The sequence below is a fragment of the Physella acuta genome, unplaced genomic scaffold, assembly GCF_028476545.2.
Source record: "Physella acuta isolate Inbredline_101_S28 unplaced genomic scaffold, ASM2847654v3 ptg001707l, whole genome shotgun sequence".
NCBI lineage: Eukaryota > Metazoa > Mollusca > Gastropoda > Physidae > Physella > Physella acuta.
Genome location: NW_026733219.1, coordinates 68,268 through 90,664, shown reverse-complemented (window position 1 = coordinate 90,664; position 22,397 = coordinate 68,268). Strand labels below are relative to the sequence as shown.

Genomic DNA, 22,397 nt, shown 5'->3' with positions numbered 1-22,397 from the left:
TGTATTTGATTTATATGATTGATGTTAGGGATAGAATAGAGTAGTAAGATAGATAGTTGTTGATGTATTAGATGAGTAGCAGACGCTGAAAAATATAATTTGTCAGCTACAGAAAGGGAGGGAGATATGTGATGACGCAAGGTTGCGTCGAGCTCAGGTAGATAGCAGAAGCAGGCTATAGCAAGTTGGTCAGACTAGTCAGAGAGAGAGAGACCAATAAAAATACGCGAACTGACCGGTCACGTGGGAGGGTCAGCTGACCACTGAGGCGTGGGTCAGTAGTAGAGAGATAGGCCGGCAGTTGATAGGTAGCTAGCGAAGAGTGCAGAAGGTGTTAGGAAGCGGTTAGAGACGGTTGTAGTATGTAGAGCTAGGGAACAGTTAGTGTTAGGATTAGTCATGGGAGTGCGCAGTTAGTAATATAGTGAACAGTTAGCAGTAATAGTAAACAGTAGAGAGTATAGAATAGGCTAGTTAGGTAGATACTTGATTATATAATTTTAATAAAGAACTTTGTATTTGGAACTTGAACTGTGTGTTATTGGATCCATTCGTTCCGCCATCGTAAAAATCCCCACCCTCACACTTACCCTCCTACAAGACTTACCCTCCTACAAGTTTTATCCTACCACAAGACTTACCCTCCTACAAGACTTACCCTCCTACAAGTCTTACCCGCCAACAAGACTTACCCTCCTACAAGACTTACCCTACCACAAGACTTACCCTACCACAAGACTTACCCTACCACAAGACTTACCCTCCTCCTACAAACTTACCCTCCTACAAGACTTACCCTCCAACAAGACTTACCCTCCTACAAGACTTACCCTACCACAAGACTTACCCTACCACAAGACTTACCCTACCACAAGACTTACCCTCCTACCACAAGACTTACCCTCCTACCACAAGACTTACCCTCCTCCTACAAACTTACCCTCCTACAAGACTTACCCTCCTACAAGACTTACCCTCCTACAAGACTTACCCTCCTACAAGACTTACCCTCCTACAAGACTTACCCTCCTACAAGACTTACCCTCCAACAAGATTTACCCTCCTACAAGACTTACCCTCCTACAAGACTTACCCTCCTACAAGACTTACCCTCCTACAAGACTTACCCTCCAACAAGACTTACCCTCCTACAAGACTTACCCTACCACAAGACTTACCCTACCACAAGACTTACCCTCCTCCTACAAACTTACCCTCCTACAAGACTTACCCTCCAACAAGACTTACCCTCCTCCTACAAACTTACCCTCCTACAAGACTTACCCTCCAACAAGACTTACCCTCCTACAAGACTTACCCTACCACAAGACTTACCCTACCACAAGACTTACCCTACCACAAGACTTACCCTACCACAAGACTTACCCTCCTACCACAAGACTTACCCTCCTACCACAAGACTTACCCTCCTCCTACAAACTTACCCTCCTACAAGACTTACCCTCCTACAAGACTTACCCTCCTACAAGACTTACCCTCCTACAAGACTTACCCTCCAACAAGACTTACCCTACCACAAGACTTACCCTCCTCCTACAAACTTACCCTCCTACAAGACTTACCCTCCAACAAGACTTACCCTACCACAAGACTTACCCTCCTCCTACAAACTTACCCTCCTACAAGACTTACCCTCCTACAAGTTTTATCCTACCACAAGACTTACCCTCCTACAAGACTTACCCTCCTACAAGACTTACCCTCCTACAAGACTTACCCTCCAACAAGACTTACCCTACCACAAGACTTACCCTCCTCCTACAAACTTACCCTCCTACAAGACTTACCCTCCAACAAGACTTACCCTACCACAAGACTTACCCTCCTCCTACAACACTTACCCTCCTGAAAACTCTTGGCACCTTGGTACCCGGCCCATGAAAGTACAGGTTGACCACTACAGCGGAAAGCAGTGTGGACATGGTGATCATGATCATGTTCAGACAGTAGTAGGCCCCTGTGGACACCAGGATGAGACGTATACTACAACTATTCAAACGTGTATTTAGTAAGCGGACTTACATCCAATTACATTAGGACAAATCGTGATATGTGCTTCATTAGTGTGCGATAATATCACACTAATAGAGCCTTTAAAAAGTGTGTTCGATTACAGGTTGTTAATAAAAACTAAAATGACTTGCTGATTTTAATTCCAAAACGTATCCCTAACCCAAAAGTCAATCCAATTCCTAACATTACCTTAACCTTAAATTCTAGCCTTAAAATTAAACCTGAAATTAATATATTATTTACAACCTAACACACTCAAGTAGTACTAAAAACTTCGGCCATTTATATCACAACTACTAAAACTAAAACAAGGACACATTATAGATCTAACCATGAAACAACTGAAATAGAAATATCTAAAAACAAGAAACACAATTTATAGCAATACTGGTCAATGCCCTATGCTATACCATCCCCAATTAAAACGCTTGAATGGCTTAGCTTTAAGAATTCAATTTTTCAAAAGAGCTTTAACCCCTTTATGGACCGCAATATTAAACCAGTAGCTATCCTCCACCCACTACGATTTTTAAAAATTCAATAAAAATTCGGTTTATTCAGGGGACATAAGTACTCCAATCGTACCATAAGAACCTGGAGCATTGGTTCTTACCCTTTTTGGAGGTACTGAACCCTACCACTTTCATATGCGCATGCACCGAACCCTTCTTAATAGCTCTACAGTCTGCAATGACAAAATCCTATCGTAAATTATTGGAGTCGGGTGTGTGTCATGACACCAATGAGACTGACTCACCGAACCCCTAGGGTTCGATCGAACCCAGGTTACGAACCATTGATCTAGAGAAAAGAAAGCAGGTTGAATACGGAGTCAATGGACCATGTTGGTGCACAATATTATTTAGGTTTGAGGACAGCAACTATAAAAAGGTTTATTTTTACTTTGATCCCCACCCCACCCCCCCCCCCCCCCCCACCTCCAATGTTATCATTATGCACGAAAAAGGAAACCCACTTTAATACTAACATGGAGATTCTTCATTAATTAAAAATTAGCCTCCTTATATTCCAACAGAGTTAATTTTTTTTTTAATTTAGATAAAAGTCATCTACAGATTTTGTTTTAAATCTATAATTAAAATCAGTAAGGCATTAGGGAAAAGTGGGACGTGCCTTAGCTAACCTAAAACTTAATTTTCTGATAAATGATAACTAATAATTACTTCCTCTTTACACTATCATGCAATGTAAGACAAACTTAATTAAAACAAAAACATTTTCTCCAAACTCCTATTTTACACAAACTTAACTAAAACAAAAACATTTTCTCCTAACTCTTATGTTACACAACCTTAACTAAAACAAAATCAACTTCTATGTTACACAAACTTAATTAAAACATAATCATTTTCTCCTAATTGCTGACAATGGCAAGTGTCAGGTACAAAAACTGGCCCCGCCCACCTGGCAAGATGACGTGCCAGATGAGAAGTTAATGACATACGTCACGAGTAATTACATTAATGCCAGTTAATCAACCTAAACCCAGTACCCGCTCCTGTGATGGGATCACGAGTAAACTAAAAGTATTAGATGGACGTTAAAGTTCTGGTGGCACTCGGTACAAATGGGTACTTGGAAGAGGATTTGTGTTGTTTTTGTTCACTTCTTGTTTTGTTTGTTTTTTCACTATGTTGTTTATATATATGAAATTTGTAATTCTATCATCAAAGATGAGAAAACTAAACTTTTAAATGGATTTTTTTACAAGACGTTATTTATAACATTCACTTATATTTGTTTAACCTTTTTTTTCTTACACTAATTAAAATTGTCTTCAAAGTCAAGATCATCTGGTGATTAGGAATTGGAAATCTAAGCACAAAGCCTTGGCATTAAGAAAAGTTACAGGAGTTGCCCGTGTATCAGACCCCGTCCCCTCCCCTCTTCACACAGCCGATGGACCCAAGTGAGTAATTAGATATGCATTAATTCGGTTAGGGGTGGGTGGATAAAGGGAAAACTCCCACTAACTTCCATTAACCTCTGCCCATGGTCTAGGGACCGCTCCCACTAACTTCCATTAACCTCTACCTATGGTGTAGGGACCACTCCCCCTAACTTCCATTAACCTCTACCTATGGTGTAGGGACCACTCCTTCTTACTTCCATTAACCTCTACCTATGGTGTAGGGACCACTCCCCCTAACTTCCATTAACCTCTACCTATGGTGTAGGGACCACTCCTTCTTACTTCCATTAACCTCTACCTATGGTGTAGGGACCACTCCTTCTTACTTCCATTAACCTCTGCCCATGGTGTAGGGACCACTCCTTCTTACTTCCATTAACCTCTACCTATGGTGTAGGGACCACTCCTTCTTACTTCCATTAACCTCTACCTATGGTGTAGGGACCACTCCTTCTTACTTCCATTAACCTCTGCCCATGGTGTAGGGACCACTCCTTCTTACTTCCATTAACCTCTACCTATGGTGTAGGGACCACTCCCCCTAACTTCCATTAACCTCTACCTATGGTGTAGGGACCACTCCCCCTAACTTCCATTAACCTCTACCTATGGTGTAGATTCCCGCTATGAGCTTGTTAGATTCTGTGGGATTGATCAGCTTTTTACTAGCCCTGTTACTTAACTAGACACATCGGCGTATGACTGGGACACGACTTATCGCCCCTACTTTGTTCATATATGAGGCGGGGAGGTAACCCAGTAAACATATCCATCTCTTGTGATTATGTATATAAAATAACCACATATATATCTCTTAACTTGCTGAAACAAAAACCTTCATTAAGGATAACATGACAATACTCAACAAGCTAATTTTCCTCCCTTTCAGACACAAATCTTCTATCCCCTACCTATAAGGTGTAACACAGCACTATACAATACGCTAACTAAACAGCAAACTCTCTTACCTATAAGGAGTACCACAACATTATTTAACACTAATTAGACAGCATTTCATACCTATGTGTGTTACCGCTAAACTATAAAACACGCTAGCGGCTAGCCTATTAGGGCAGGGGTCGGCAACCTGCGGCTCGCCAGCCGCATGCGGCTCTTTTGATATCAAGATGCGGCTCTCCAGCTCTTTGAACAAATACTAATAATCTTAATAAAAAAATTAAATATTAGAAATAAAAACAATGTTAGTGGCTCTTTAAAACCAGGGAAATTTTGAAAATTGTAACTTTTGGCTCTTCTGCTTCAAAAGGTTGCCGACCCCTGTATTAGGGGTACCACACCACTATACAACACGCTAACTAGCCTATGTGTTACCGCTAAACTATACAACACACTAACTAACCTATGAGGGGTACCACAACAGTATACAAACCGTTCACTAACCTATGAGGGGTACCACAACAGTATACAAACCGTTCACTAACCTATGAGGGGTACCACAACAGTATACAAACCGTTCACTAAACTATGAGGGGTACCACAAAACTATAAAACACGCAAACTAACCTATGAGGGGTACCACAACAGTATACAACACGCTCTCTAACCTATGAGTGGACCACAGAACTATACAACACACTAACTAACCTATAAGGTGTACCACAACATTATACAACACACTAACTAACCTATGTGTTACCGTTTAACTATACAACACGTTCACTAACCTATGAGGGGTATGCTTGAAGCTGCAGGTGGAGTAGACTCAGCCAACAACAGCAGCAGCACGAAGAAGGCCACGAAGATGTTCATGCCTGAAATAAACAACAGCAGATGATGTCAGCTTTAGAGAAGTCATCTTATCTTCGGTGGCATTCAGAACATCACACGGCGCAACTCATCAACATACTTCCTTGTTCGTGCCCTAGACACATGGACAGATAAAGTAAAGCTTATCCCCTCCACTTGCAGAGGAATAGTGTTTGCAGTATAACGTCCAGCCGTTTTTGTTCCTTAACCTGAGTCAGATACCCATCTGAACTCGAGAATTTCGGGTTAGCAGTCGTGAGCTCTACCACCCGGCCACGCCGTCCCTAGAGCACGCGATTAGATCGTAAATTCTAGTTAACTGTCTGTAGTTAGGCAAGTTAAGCTAACTGGCCGCGGTGCTGTCACCTACAATGTCAAGTCACTTGAACAACCCCCCCCCCCCTCCCCACCCCCACCCCCACCCCCACCTTTGATATATTAGGTCATTCATGGATAATCCTTCACCCTTCTCCTACCGACAAGAAATACATAATTTAAAATATTCACTGATCATACAACAATCACAGACAATCCATGACGACGTGCGCACACCAATGACGTCACACCTAACTGCATCTTGGCCGGGGACTCTGGCGGGAGCCAGAAGAGTACGAGGGTGACGCTGGAGAGTAGGACGCAGGGCAGGATCAGGATGTAGCTGTAGAACGCCACCTTGCGGCGGATGACCAGCTTGAAGACCAAGTCGACGTAGGGCTCAGGGCAGCAGGGGTAGTACTTGACGTTTCTCTTGGCGCTCGACTCCAGGATGTCCCACTCGTTGCTGAGGATGTAGTCGGTCATCTCGAACCCCGTCACGTTGGTGTAGAGAAACTGGTGGGTAGGGCAGGAGGGGAAAGTTTACGAGTTGAAAGTTTAGGGGCAGGAGATGAAAGTTTAGGGGCAGAAGATAAAAGTTTAGGGACAGGAGAAGAAAGTTTAGGAGCAGGAAGGGGAACGTTAGGGGCAGGAGATGAAAGGTTAGGGGCATAAGAAGAAAGTTTAAGGTTAGGAGATGAAAGTTTAGAGGCAGGAGATGAAAGTTTTAGGGCAGGGGATGAAAGTTTAAAAGGAAGTATTATAGAGCCAATAGTGAAAACGTTAGAGGCAGAGAGAGAAAAACTTAGGGGAAGCTTTGCGCCTTTTAACGGCGCTAAGTCCAGCCTTTACGGGCCTACATGTAAATCAAGTTTAGAACCGTCGTATATACCCACCTGTAAATCAAGTTTAGAACCGTCGTAGGTCCACGAGCCAAACTTCATGCGACAGGTCTGGATATCAAACGGGAAGTGACGTATGTCGATGGAGCAGGAACTCTTGAAGACGGCCTGGGGTATCCAGACGACGTCACCATTGCTGGACAAGACACACAAGGCTTCACGCTTCTCCTCCAATCGCGTGTCAGCACTGGAGTCACGTGGTCAGACATGGCGGAAGGTAGGAATGGTGTGGAAAACAAAAATAAAATTTTAATTGGAAAGAAAATACGATTATGTGCATGTTGATGTGTATGTTGATGTGTATGCTGATGTGTATGTTGATGTGTATGTTGTTGTGTATGCTGATGTGTATGTTGATGTGTATGTAGATGAATATGTTGATGTGTATGTTGATGTGTATGTTGTTGTGTATGTTGATGTGATTGTTGATGTGTATGTTGATGTGTATGTTGACGTGTATGTTGATGTGTATGTTGATGTGTATGCTGATGTGTATGTGTATGTTGATGTGTATTTTGATGTGTATGTTGATGTGCATGTGTATGTTGATGTGTATGTTGGTGTGTATGCTGATGATGTACGAGGTTAACAAGGGAAGCGACTGGGTTGAGTGACGTGGAGTGTGTTGTTGCCTAGGGAGAATGAGTGGGAAGAAACGAAGGCAGAAAGGACAACAAATATTAGAGAGACCACGATCTTGTTACTTGGAGGCGGGGAGAAAGATAGGAGTCCATAGGAAATTGTTAAATGGGATGGCGTGGCCTAAGCGGTAGAGCGCTAGGCTGCTAACCCTAAAGTCCCTGGTTCAAATTCGGGTCCAAGTCAGTAGAGCGTCCCTAGTCCACCCAGCTCTGATGGGTACCTAACTCACGATAGGGAAATTAAAGGCGCCATGGCAGTGCTGACCACACCTTCCCTTCATATGCCGAGGTCAAGAAACAAATAAACTACTTCATCTGCCCAATGGATCGCTAGGACTAAACTAAAGATGGTTCTTTATGCAACTGTTTGAATCAATTCAATGGCTGTGTTAGCGTCACCTATTGTCGAGAACCATGAACATTGATTTTAATTCTTATAAAAACTTCAGAAGGGCAATACTATAAAGTATCGTGATTTTCCTAGAGGTGTCGTTGAAAGAGTCAAAAATAGCATTAGGACTATGGGTCAGGTATAATTCAGATTAGGAATTAGGATTAGGGTAATAAAAATAATATCTTAGAGCTATTCTAACGGCGTTGGTGCTGCAGATACCCAAACAGTTCTAGATTGTTGTTTTTTATTGCCCTACAACTCTCTACTGCACGATGCACACTACTCCATCCCTAACACCCCTCCCCTCCCCCTACCCCCAGCTATAAATCCCATCTCTTCCTCCTAAAAATTAACATTTCAACGAATCCATAACTGATCAGTCGAGAAGATACAAGTATCGATTTCATGCTTTATGTTGATGGGCGGCAGCACAGCGAGGAGCATACTCGATACCAAAAAAACTGCAGTAGTCGACTACTCACTAGTTGTAGAGCTTAATATCCGGCTTCCAGATATCGTTGTTGTTGACTCGAACTGTCGTGATGTCGCCGTACTCGGATTCGTTCCACACCAGATACATATCGTTCCAGTTCTGACAGTTAAAAAACATAAATCAGGTTATAAAATTAATGAGAATAATTAGATTTTATCAAATCTGAAAAAAAAATGTAACTGTTTTACTATAAAAGTTAGTTCATGATACCAGTCGAACGACGGATGTCTCCAATATCGGTTTCGTTTGTTGTGATGCTACAATCTCGCTTATTTCCCTAACTCAATGTAAACAACGAAAGATTTTTTTTAATGTCTGGAGTTACACATCACTTAACTCACAGCTTAAGCTCATCTGGACATTGAGGTGAAGATTGACGTGGTTATTGTACAACACAAGACAATGTATACACTTGTTGAACACAGAGGAGAAACATACCATAGTGTCACTTGTCAGGGGCGTAGCGAGGGGGGGGGGGGGGGGCGGGGGGTGCGGACCGCACCGGGTGACACCATTTAGGGGGGTGACACCAAAGCAAAAAATAGCAAAATATATAGAGAAATACTTGAGGGGGGGGTGCAAATCGAAAGTTTGAGGGGGGGGGGGGTGCAAATCGAAAACTTGAAAGTTTGTCCCCGGGAAGGTTCGCTACGCCTCTGGGGGGTGACACTATTTAGTGCCGAACCGGGTGACACCCAACCTCGCTAAGCCACTGTCGCTTGTGCAGGCATTATACCTTTTTAGGTTGCTCAAAATTAGGAAATTTGGGTAGACAAAGATGGGGCTTTTTTGTAACTTTAAATCATGTTTTATTATGTATCCTTTGGTAAGAGTTATATAATTGGTAATTAGCTACGATCTCCATTATACTTGCACGATCCAGGTCAAATCACATAAGTTGCAAAATATTAGTTGTAAGCTCAGTCGTCTCATATAAGTCTTGGTCAGCTCAGTCAACTCAAGTAAGTCATCGCCAGCTCAGTCAACTCACGTAAGTCAGCTCAGTCAACTCACTTAAGTCATGCTCAGTCAACTCACGTAAGTCATGGTTATCTCAGTCAACTTACATAAGTCATGCTCAGTCAACTCACATAAGTCATGCTCAGTCAACTCACGTAAGTCATGCTCAGTCAACTCACATAAGTCATGCTCAGTCAACTCACGTAAGTTATGCTCAGTCAACTCACATAAGTTATGCTCAGTCACCTCACATAAGTCAGCTCAGTCAACTCACGTAAGTCATGCTCTATTAACTCACGTAAGTCAGCTCAGTCACCTCACATAAGTCATGTTCAGTCAACTCACGTAAGTGGCCCAAACATTGGTCGTCAGGATCTGGTTCCTCTCGTCTAAGTCCAAGATTTGTATGAGCGACATCCCGTAGCTGATGGTGATGGTGTCGTTCTGTTCGGCCACGGGCCGCCCCATCTTACCCCTCTCGCTGTAGTTGCCGATCAGGTCTCGGATCAGACGTTTCTCGTGGGACATGTGTACAATACCTGGGGTGGGGGTGAAGACAATTTGAATTAGGTCCTAAAAATGCGATTGATAACTTAGAGAGAGATAAAAAGTCACGAAACAAGACTTAAAAGTTTAGTTGGTGTACGGGTCACAGGTAAATAAGCAATAGATAAATACGTCATTTCAGAATGGCAATCTTAAACAGAGAGTTTCGCGAATGTCCAAGAAAACTCTTAAATGCCATTGATGCAGATGTTTGCAACACTGACTAAATAAACATGATATAGTTTCTATAGACGTCAATTGTGTGCTACATTCAATCCATTCAATCTATTCAATCTATTCAATCCATTCAATCCATTCAATTCATTCAATCCATGCAATCCATGCAATCCATTCAATCCATTCAATCCATTTAATCAATATAATCCATTCAATCAATTCAATCCCTTTTATCCATTTCATCCATTTCATCCATTCAATCCATTTAATACATTCAATTCTTGGTTTAAATTCAAAGAAAACGATCAGGCCAATAAAGAAAACTATCAGTCTAACCCTCAGACATTATACCCACGACACATCCCCCCCCCCACCCCACTGGAAATTATGCACGACATGTAAGTCAGTGTTGTGTATGTTGTAAGTCAGTGTTGTGTATGTTGTAAGGCCGTGTTGTGTATGTTGTAAGTCAGTGTTGTGTATGTTGTAAGTCAGTGTTGTGTATGTTGTAAGGCCGTGTTGTGTATATTGTAAGGCCGTGTTGTGTATGTTGTAAGGCCGTGTTGTGTATATTGTAAGGCCGTGTTGTGTATATTGTAAGGCCGTGTTGTGTATGTTGTAAGGCCGTGTTGTGTATGTTGTAAGTCAGTGTTGTGTATGTTGTAAGTCAGTGTTGTGTATGTTGTAAGGCCGTGTTGTGTATATTGTAAGGCCGTGTTGTGTATGTTGTAAGGCCGTGTTGTGTATGTTGTAAGGCCGTGTTGTGTATGTTGTAAGGCCGTGTTGTGTATGTTGTAAGGCCGTGTTGTGTATGTTGTAAGGCCGTGTTGTGTATGTTGTAAGGCCGTGTTGTGTATATTGTACGTCCGGGCTGTGTATGTCATGGTGGTGTATGTCTATGTCGTGTATGTCTTGGTGGTGTATGTCTATGTCGTGTATGTCTATGTCGTGTATGTCTTGGTGGTGTATGTCATGGTGGTGTATGTCTATGTCGTGTATGTCTTGGTGGTGTATGTCTATGTCGTGTATGTCTATGTCGTGTATGTCATGGTGGTGTATGTCATGGTGGCGTATATCATGGTGGTGTATGTCATGGTGGTGGATCTGCCTTGGCTCTCAGACTCTAACTAGTGAAGCTTTTCTTTGTATTTTCTGTCGCCCATCAGACTATGGAGCTATGTTTGTCTTTGCTAGCTAGTCTCGTGACCTAATGTGCCACAACATCGTGCGAATGGAAGGGAAAATGTAAGTGGGTAAAAGGGGCGGCCATGAGGTAAGCTCCAAATCCTATTTAATTTTTGTATTTAATTTTATTTTTTATTTTTTTTTATTTTTTTTTTTTAATTTTTCAAACTCTCTTATCTTAAAGGAGGCGACAAATACAAGAAAATAGGACTTACTTAAAGATTGTAGATTAGCTACCATTTACTAATATATAGGGAAATATATAACATATGACTATTGTCTCTGATATTTATATATAATAATTTTAGTTTGTAAATGTATATTTTAAACATAATACTTGATTGATATTCATAAAAAAATATTTGTTTTATTTTTCTTATTAGTTTACATATAGCCATTACTGTGTCTTTATGTCTGATTTTGCAGATTGCTTCAATATGGGAATTTAGTTTTATGTTACCTCCCTTGTCACACAAGAATTTACACATGGGAGTTAACGATCGAATTTTTTTTGTGTTGCACTCACTATACCTTAATAGTATTTTTTTTATATTATAAACTTTTGATTTTTTAAAATCTTTCTTTAATCAAAGTGCTGATAACAATGCAAGAGTTTTTAAAATAAAATAAATAAAAATCGTTTGTTCAGATTTTAACTAAATCTATTTTTAACTTGATGTCTTGTTTCTTAACATTCTAAATCTAAAAAAAAAGTGAAGATATTAATCAAGTGATGGAATTCTGCGACATCTCACTGGTCACACTAAAAACTGGTACGGGCGTCGAGTTGCGTTTTCATATTTAACGCCAGTGACATTTTAAAAGTAAAAGGTTCCTATAATTATATCCAGAGTTTCTTCCAGGCATCTCTTCGCGGGGGGGGGGGGGGCGGAATTTATATAGTAAACATATACTTTTACTAGTGTTCCCCCCCCCCCCCCGAAAATATCAAGTCTCCCCCCCCCCCCCCCCCCGGAGAAAAAAGTCTGGAAGAAACACTGATTTTTAACCAATGGTGATCTTTCAATAATAAACGTCTAATAACATAATTTATTCTAAACCAGATTTCGAGGGTTGGTTTGTGGAAATGTAACAACACGATTTGGACTGACGGTCAAACAACTGCATCCTAATACATAAAAGCCCATATGCTTCCATGCTTTCCACTAGTGAAATGCGCATAATAATGTCAGTTGCTCTTTTAAAATTTTGAAATTGTGTCGATCGTAACTTTTGGTTCTTCCGTCATTAAAGGTAGCCGACCTTTGAGCTATACTCATAGAGGGTTGGTGGCCAAAGGGTGTGTTTACGTACTAGTTTAAATGTAACTTGTATATTTATTTTTAATTTATATGTCCCTTAATTGAAGCGATCTAAAAACTACAGTGTTAGTTATTAAAATGTATCCTAAAGTTCATTTGTAAACGATTTATGTATAAAATAAAACTTCCGATTTCTGGCAAAAGCTTATGATTGTTTAATAGTATAATTTTACGTATTTTAATATGTAGCACGATCAAATTTCAGAAATATTTTGTTGATTATTTGATATTGCAATTATTATCGTTATTGTTTTGTTTCTGTTTTGTTTGATATTTTATTATGTTTATTGTTTAAATTTAATTTTAATTGAACTCCCTTGAACAATTGGAACATGGGAGATAATTTGATTCGATGTTTACGATTCCAAATATATTAATTATACTCAAAAAAACTTTGAAAACCTGTTTAGACAATGGCTAAAATTATGCTTCATTACAACTACAGCTCTGTCGTCGCTAGAGAGAGGAGTCACGTGATATAAATTGGCTAGAGCTGCGCTTTCTGACGTCACAATGTACAAAACGTTTGCAAGCGTCGAGTTCGATTATTGTATTTAGCACCAAAGACCTAAAAAAATAATATCAACATAACGGTAAGTGTAGACAATGTTTATCTTTTGATAACAACTGTCTGATTAGGCCTAAATAATATATTCTAAACCAGATTAAGGGAAAATGTTTGTGATAGAGCAACAGCGCTATTTGGTTGGTGTATGTCCGTCCGTCCGCCCACCCTTACCCTTACCCGACCTTCCTCCCATCCCCCACCCAAGAAGATTCTGGGAAAATGGAGAGCATACATTATTTTGGAAATATTTTTTTCTGAACTACCTTAACGTAAAAATGCAGAAAGATGTCTTTTTAAATAACATTTTTACTCATGTTTTTTTTTTAAATCGCTGTTAAATCTATGAGGTGCGAAACTGCGAACTGTGTAAAGTGCGAGACAAGGTTAGGCAATGACCGCTTTAACTTTATGTGATCAGACATTACGCTTGAGCATAATATGTCTGGGTAGTCAGTTCTAGTTTTAGAGTGAGTAAAAGCTGATTAACACAAATCAATCCAAAGAAACCATGCTACGTAGACTTTCGTTATTTAAATTATAAACCGTCCGAAATAATTAAATAACTAACCATACGTATTTCTTAGAATGCCGGCAAAAAAAAAATAGTTTTACTTTATCTACCCTCACAACTGTCCGACACATCCGTCCCACACCCTTCGCCCCCCCCCCCCCCACCTTCCTGATCTTAACCGCCCCCGTTGCTTCTAAGACATCCTTCAGACCAGCATCAGATAAAATATCAGGTGTCGCCCTTCAAATACAGATCGGTTACTGTTCGTGCCGTCTCAAGTCTGGTCTGTTTTAAGACATGTCTCAAGTCTGGTCTGTTTTAAGACATGTCTCAATCCTTGTCTGCTTTCATGACGTTTTAAATCTGGTTTGAGACCAAGGTTTCTTTCAGACATTTTCACAAATGGTGGAGGAGTGGGGGTCAAACTCCCGGCAGGAGGCACTTAAAACTTCCGGGGTATACTTGTTGAATTTTATATTTTGTATAATAAATGTTTTTTTTTTCTATTTCTCCTGGAAAGGGGGGGGGGATACTCCTGCCTCCATTGCCCCACCCATATCTCTCTCCTTCTAAAGATATACTTGACAGAAACCTTGTTTAAAACGTGTTTTTTGTGAATTTTCAGGAGTCTCATCTGTTTGTTGTAGTGAGATTCCCATGGCTTTGAACTGTTTGCTAGAAGCCTACACCACGTTCAGACCTTAGTACTTTCTAGCTGCGCACTCTTATGTGTGCGCACTTTTCTCTTTGCACACGTTTTCTTTAACAAATTTTTTTCTGTGTGTGCACTTTTCTCTTAGCGCAAATTTCCGTGTGCAACCTTTATAAGTGTGTGCTTTTCTTAATGAGCATATTTCTTGAAATGGGTGAAGCGAGTGTTGCAAAATTAACTGTTTAAAATATTTCTTTTTATAAATTTATTTTAAAACATCAAAAATTGTAATATAGCACATGCACATGTTAAGTTTACACCCCGTAGACTTACGAGAATGTTGGAACAGCTTAACACCCAATTACTATTTAGGCCTAGTAATGGATGCTACCGAAAATATCAAATCCCTATATTACATTATCAGTTAATGTACACATAGCATGTAAATGAATTAGTAATTTGTATTACTTTTGGCCGAGAAAATTGAATACATTTCATAGCGTACGTCTTGATAAGTAGATCTATAGATCTTAACCAAATTTGAATGAAATAGTTGATTTCTTCATATTCTAAAATTAGAAATGACGCCTTTAGTTTTGTGAACTTTCCATAGTTTAACCTTGTGACATGAGACGTCATTTTTTTTGCGATCTTACACAACAATAAACACTTTTTCGGCTGCATTGTGAAAAATATGTTTCTACATTCGAATTTTCCTTTCTTTTTTTTTATCTTCTTTAAATAAAATTTAGTTTATACATTTAAAACATCCACCATATTATTTTCAACTAAGTCCGTATCTTTAAGTTATCCATATACCTCTGAACATGCTGATCAAATAGCCTAAAAATGGTACGGAGAGAGAGAAATTAGCGTCAAATTAATGATTATTGACAAATAAATGCATTCCGTATAAAATAACATTGGGGTCATCCATAAATGACGTCACGCTTTTTTGACGATGTTTACCTCCCCCCCCCCCTCCACCCCTCCGTCTCACGTCGTCACAAAAGCCTGACACCCAACCCTCTATGACGTCACACCTCTGCCTACAACCCCCCCCCCCTCAAAATTGCAGTTAAATTTTTTCAAACATCGATATTTTTTCTAAAATATTGTCTGAACTATCAAAATAGAGTATTTTAATCAATTCCTATTACAATTTATTAAAACAGTTTTCTATAACGCAAAATAACGTCTAAAATTCGTTTTCTTACATTGCTTTTTGATAATGCAAAAGTGTGACGTCGCACCATCTGAACCCCCCCCCCTCCCCCTCATCACACACCATCACAAAATTACGGACCCCCCTCCCCCTACTAGTGTGACGTCATTTATGGACGACCCCACCCATTTAGCGATTTTCGAAAAAGTCGGCACTTGGGCAGTGGCAAACATGGAATTGTTGCCACGGGGCTGGTCACTACACGACTGTGGGGCTGGTCACTACACGACTGTGGGGCTGGTCACTACACGACTGTGGGGCTGGTCACTACACGACTGTGGGGCTGGTCACTACACGACTGTGGGGCTGGTCACTACACGACTGTGGGGCTGGTCACTACACGACTGCGGGGCTGGTCACTACACGACTGCGGGGCTGGTCACTACACGACTGCGGGGCTGGTCACTACACGACTGTGGGGCTGGTCACTACACGACTGTGGGGCTGGTCACTACACGACTGTGGGGCTGGTCACTACACGACTGTGGGGCTGGTCACTACACGACTGTGGGGCTGGTCACTACACGACTGTGGGGCTGGTCACTACACGACTGTGGGGCTGGTCACTACACGACTGTGGGGCTGGTCACTACACGACTGTGGGGCTGGTCACTACACGACTGTGGGGCTGGTCACTACACGACTGTGGGGCTGGTCACTGCACGACTGTGGGACTGGTCACAGCACGACTGTGGGGCTGGTCACTACACGACTGTGGGACTGGTCACTACACGACTGTGGGGCTGGTCACTACACGACTGTGGGGCTGGTCACTACTCGACTGTGGGGCTGGTCACTACACGACTGTGGGGCTGGTCACTACACGACTGTGGGGCTGGTCACTACACGACTGTGGGGCTGGTCACTACACGACTGTGGGGCTGGTCACTGGTGCCCAAGCGGCTGTAACTTTCCGTATGCTTTCTACCTCACCTATTCTCACTGTTCTCTGATGAGTGTTTTTATCATGCTTAAAGTTGCATTTCTTTATGATGTTTTTAATGAGTTTTGAAAATAAAATAATATGATTATTAAGGTTTGAGTATGGAACTGGAGAGCCGCATCTTGACATCAAAAGAGCCGCAGGTTGCCGACCCCTGGCCTAAAATGTTACGGAGAGAGAGAGAAATTAGCATATTGGCTTCTATATGGTAGTAGTAGAATAATACTAGAATACCCGTCATCCCTTGGATAACTGTGGGTTTCGGGGGTCATCCATCAAAAAACATCACGTCTGTCACTCAGAGGCATAGCGAGCCTTCCCGGCGCCCGGGGACAAACTTTTCGATTTTAACCCCCCCCCCCCCAAGATTTCGATTTTCACCCCCCCCCTCAAACTTTTGATGTGCACCCCCCCCCCCCACTCAAACTTTCGATTTGAACCCCCCTCAACCTTTCAATTTATTTTTCCAAACCATTTTGGCGCCCCAACATACGTCCCCCCGCCCCCCCCCTTCACTCCCCCCCGCCTCCCCTCCCCCCCCGCCTCCCCTTTCCCCCCCCCCCGCCTCCCCTTCCCCCCCCCCCCCCCCGCCCCCCGCCTCCCCTCCCCCCCCCCCCCCCCGCCTCCCCACCCGCCCCCCCCTCCTCGCTACGCTACTGCAGTGTCACTTATCGTCACAAAAACAGAGCCCACATTCAAAAATATGTTTCTTATCTTTTAAAAACACCGAAAACACCGATTTCGGACTATCCCTTCATATACTGACGTCACATGTGACCTACTCAACTCTACTTCACCTGCCCAGTGTCCCGCCAAGTCTCAGACAACATGTTTTTATCGTTTAAAAAACGATTCCAGCCGAACATGTCTCTGACCACACTATCCTTTCATATGGTTAGGACAAAGAAACAGATGAACTCTACTTCACCTGCCCTGTATCCTGCCAAGTTCAGATAGGCAACTTTATCATTAACATCTAAAAAAAAAAAATTGAAAAAAAAAAATCATTTTTTATCATTAACATCTAAAAAAAAAAAAAATTGAAAAAAAAAATATCATTGATATATTGGTCTAGAACCTGTACCACTCGCATGAGAGCGGACTACGCTACAGACTTAGCTATTTACTCCTGACGTCACAAATGAATTTTTATACTATACTTTGATGCAACTTGATTTCGAGCGTCTAGTCTAGAAGTAGTAACTTTCAAATTAAATTTTATCTTAAATTAGCCAAACAAAGATTTATATAAAATAATTAAGGCCTGAAATAGATTCTAGATGTATTAAGGCCTGAAATAGATTCTAGATGTAGAATTTACATTAAGTCTAGATTTAGAATTTACATTGAGTTTAGTGATCTAGATCTAGGCTAGATTCATAAATTTCCTTCGACAGCTGATCTTTAGATCTAGAGAAATTTATTGTAAAACTAAATGAAAAAAGACAGTTGAAAATTGATATAAGTGTTGGAACGTAATAAATACAGCAAACGGACGTATTGTTAAAGTTATGACCGACAGAAAATTAGATTTAGAACGCGTTAAACTTTGGAATGGGAACACAATTTTCTTCGATAGACGCCGCCATTTTATTGTACTAAAGAGTCAACAAAAAACTCTGACGTCACTATCAAGGGACGTCACTATCCCCACAAAGTTTATTCAAAGTATTAACATTTTTTAAAAAATACGGTTAATTTAACAATGAATAAATCAATAAATTAATTAACGTCTTTAAATAAATTTGTGATTAACAGTCTGTCTGCATTAAAAAATTATTCTCTACCTACATACTATTTTACAGCTCTCCAGATAGAGCCGAACATATCAGGATACTTGATCAGGCAAACAAACAAACAAACAAAAAAACAAATAAATATTCAAACATGTAAACAAACTTGACTTTTAGTAGTATATAGATAATATATCCCTTAGTATTAAGGGATCCAAAATTTTTAAACAACCACCGAAGAAGGGAACGAAAATTAAATGGTGGTGGAAATTTTATTATCACAGACATAATTATATAAGATTCAAGCGTCTGGCATTTGCATTTTATAATTTATTTTTAAAATTATATTTTAAAAAGTTAAAAATTTAACTTTTAGATCAACGTTTTATTAAACATTTATGTTTATTAAAAAAAACCTAAAATAATCATAAGCATTTAGTGAAGTTTTTCTTTATTTATTGTTTGTATTTCGGTAATTCAATTTAAAGTTTTCTCCCTTGACAAAATATTTCATTAAAGGATTTACACAAGAGAGGTAATTGAGTTTGATGAATTAAATATGATGTTTTTGTTTAGTGGGTTGATGCATTTAGTATTCAGTTGTTTTTTAACGTTTGTTAAAAAATTTGTATTACAAAATCGTGGAAGGGGTTTGTAATTAATTAATTTTATTTTGACCGTATAGTTATTTTATAGAATTTAAGGCAAACGGCCGAGTGATCATTAAACCAAACAAGATTTAAACAAGAGTTTGTGTAATCGTATTTTCTTGTTGAATTTACATAATTATGATTTCTACTCATGTAATAAGTTCATTATAAAGAGTAACCTAAAAGATAAAAAAAAAACCTTATAACTAATATTAATTTACAATAAAAAAAATATAGAATATCTGGTATAGCTATTTTTTTCCCAGAAACTCCTGTTTCAGAGTGGGATACGGTGGTTCATAAATGAAGGCTTTACGGATACTACCTAAATTCTGGCGATGTTGCCGTCTACACATCTTTCAACCATTCACACTACTTGAGCAACCGGCCCAATATTTAGCTATTTGGTTTTAATACATTTTTGTACATGTGTTAAAAAATGTAATTAGGGCACTATTTTTTTTAAAACACACTAACCTAGATATGATTTTAAATTTTTTGGACTTTTTAAAGAATTTTTAAAAAAGGAGCATGAGGGAATGTTATGTTGAGAGTAATATACTTTCTGAACACTATTAAATGAATTTGATGTGAATATGAGCAATAGGTGGGTTTTTTTTTTTAAGATATATCATGTCAAATGTAATAAAAATAGGCTGCAGAATGATGGTAGTGTAGTGGCAGTAAGGTGACAGTGTGGTGACAGTGTGGTGACAGTGTGGTGACAGTGTGGTGACAGTTTGGTGACAGGGTGGTGACAGTGTGGTGACAGTACGGTGACAGTGTGGTGACAGTGTGGTGACAGTGTGGTGATAGTGTGGTGACAGTAAGGCGACAGTGTGGTGACAGTGTGGTGACAGTAAGGTGACAGTGTGGTGACAGTAAGGTGACAGTGTGGTGACAGTGTGGTGACAGTGTGGTGACAGTGTGGTGACAGTGTGGTGACAGTGTGGTGACAGTACGGTGACATGTAGTGAATGTATGGTGGAAGTAGAGTGAATGTATGACGGCAGTATGATGGATATATAGGGCAGTATAGTGTATGTATGTTGGCAGTATGGTGGATGAATGGGGCAGTATAGTCGCAGTATTTTGGATGAATGGGGCAGTATAGTGGCAGTATGTTGGATGAATGGGGCAGTATAGTGGCAGTATGGTGGATGAATGGGGCAGTATAGTGGCAGTATGTTGGATGAATGGGGCAGTATAGTGGCAGTATGTTGGATGAATGGGGCAGTATAGTGGCAGTATGGTGGATGAATGGGGCAGTATAGTGGCAGTATGTTGGATGAATGGGGCAGTATAGTGGCAGTATAGTGCCAGTATGGTGGATGAATGGGGCAGTATAGTGGCAGTATGTTGGATGAATGGGGCAGTATAGTGGAAGTATATTGGATGAATGGGGCAGTATAGTGGCAGTATGTTGGATGAATGGGGCAGTATAGTGGAAGTATATTGGATGAATGGGGCAGTATAGTGGCAGTATGTTGGAAGTATGGTGGCAGTATGATGGTAGCATGGTGGCAGTATAGTGAATGTATGGTGGCAGTGTAGTGAAAGTTTGGTGGACGTATGGTGGTATTTAGTGGAAGTTCCTGGTGATTTTTCCTTGATGACTTATTTCAAATCTTCTGTTTTTAGAAAAAAAAGAATGTCAGAAAGATATCCAACACTAGCCACTTCGTATCTCTCTGACAGCCATATTTAGTACTGGAAAATCTCTCTGACAGCCATATTTTGTACTGGAAAATCTCTCTGACACCCATATTTTGTGGTTGGAAACGTTCGGTGTTTTCTTCTTCTTCTTCTTCTTCTTCTTCTTCGTTCTTAATTGAGAATATGGTGGAGGATTTAGACAACAAGTCCAACTTCGTGAACAAACCGGACTGTGGTCTCCAGATCAGCAGGTGCCCCATATAATTTTTCGATATTAGACAATCGGTTATCTTGTACTGGGTTAATGATTTTATTTGGTGAATGTCGTATGATAATAGCATTCGGGTTAAACAAAGGTTAGGGCTTCTATTTGGTTAGGTTTAGGATTGTCTATTAAGGTTAATTGAACATTATTTTGAGTGAAAGTGATATGTTGACAGTGGGATGGCAAAGTTAGGGTTACTATTTGGTTAGGAAGAGATATCATGATATATTCATAACGATGAGCATTGAATCCGAAACGAAAGCTGCTCTGTATTCCATTAGCGCATATTACCTAATTGTCATACGAATTGCGTATGATAATTACGCCTGATGTTAATGTATCTACCGAAACAATTACCCCCCCCCCCCCCCACATGGACGCGTGGGCCTCTATGAACACAGCAAGTTAACAACACAACGTCATTAGTGGACAATGGGCAGTAACCCTATCAGGAATAATAAACAAACACCAGCCCGGCAAAGGAAAGATGTGGAGAGTGAATGCCCCTGATGTAGTTAACCGAAAAGGCGAATACCTCGATAAATCATCGGGCGCCCGCTTTCACGGAAAATGAGCGAAGCGCAAAAACATGTAAATGCGAGATCAGATGATGAGGGGGGTGAAGGGGGGAGGAAGGAGGGGCAGCCCCGAGTTGACTCTGGGATATTTGGTGTTAGATAAATCACACCCTTGTACAAAATGGCCACCCAATAAAAGGGAACCCGGAATTCGAGTTTATGTAATAACGCTGTTGTGTGTGTGTGTGTGTGTGTAGGGATGCGAGGGGGAGTGGAGGGATGGATAACAGTATCGATTATTTTATTTATTCTCTCGATGGGTGGGGACCCTTATTAATGCAGTTGTCTGTCGGCGGTCCTTGCTACATTACGATGAAACCTAATCCTGTATTTTTCCTTATAGCACTGGTCCTTTTGTTTTGAACTAAAATGTTTCAGTGATTCGAACTTTATTAGTGAATTTTTGCCTAGACGTAGCCCTTTGCTCCAGCCTTAGATCTAGCTCTTACCCTCGCCCTGATATTAACTCTTTAACCACAACTTATTACCGGCAACGACTTCTCTCATTAACCCTTTAACCACAACTTATTACTGGCAACGACTTGCCCTGTCATTAACCCTTTAACCACAACTTATTAAGGCAACGACTTGCCCTGTCATTAACCCTTTAGCCACAACTTATTAAGGCAACGACTTGCCCTGTCATTAACCCTTTAACCACAACTTATTACTGGCAACGACTTGTCCTGATATTAACCCTTTAACCACAACTTATTACTGGCAACGACTTGTCCTGACTTTAACCCTTTAACCACAACTTATTACTGGCAAGGACTTTCCCTGTCATTAACCCTTTAACCACAACTTATTACTAGCAACGACTTGCCTTGTCATTAACCCTTTAACCACAACTCATTAAGGCAACGACTTGCCCTGTCATTAACCCTTTAACCACAACTTATTACTGGCAACGACTTACCCTGACATTATGATTAACCCTTTAACCA

General features: G+C 40.5%; 1 protein-coding gene across 5 annotated transcripts in view; it reads right to left on the bottom strand.

The window, feature by feature from the left end:
* The window catches only part of LOC131930047 (neuronal acetylcholine receptor subunit alpha-10), a 71,195-nt gene that overhangs the window by 6,471 nt on the left and 42,327 nt on the right, over positions 1-22,397 (bottom strand). For 4 of the 5 annotated variants that reach the window (XM_059286409.1, XM_059286412.1, XM_059286411.1 and 1 more), the window contains 6 exons: positions 9,785-9,978; positions 8,469-8,578; positions 6,946-7,138; positions 6,301-6,565; positions 5,653-5,739; positions 1,863-1,978 (listed from right to left, as the gene is read on the bottom strand). In XM_059286409.1, the coding sequence (XP_059142392.1) occupies positions 1,863-1,978; positions 5,653-5,739; positions 6,301-6,565; positions 6,946-7,138; positions 8,469-8,578; positions 9,785-9,978 (965 nt within the window). Of the gene's footprint in view, positions 1-1,862; positions 1,979-5,652; positions 5,740-6,300; positions 6,566-6,945; positions 7,139-8,468; positions 8,579-9,784; positions 9,979-16,558; positions 16,620-22,397 lie in introns of those variants that run through there. The other variant, XM_059286413.1, reaches the window with a different exon arrangement.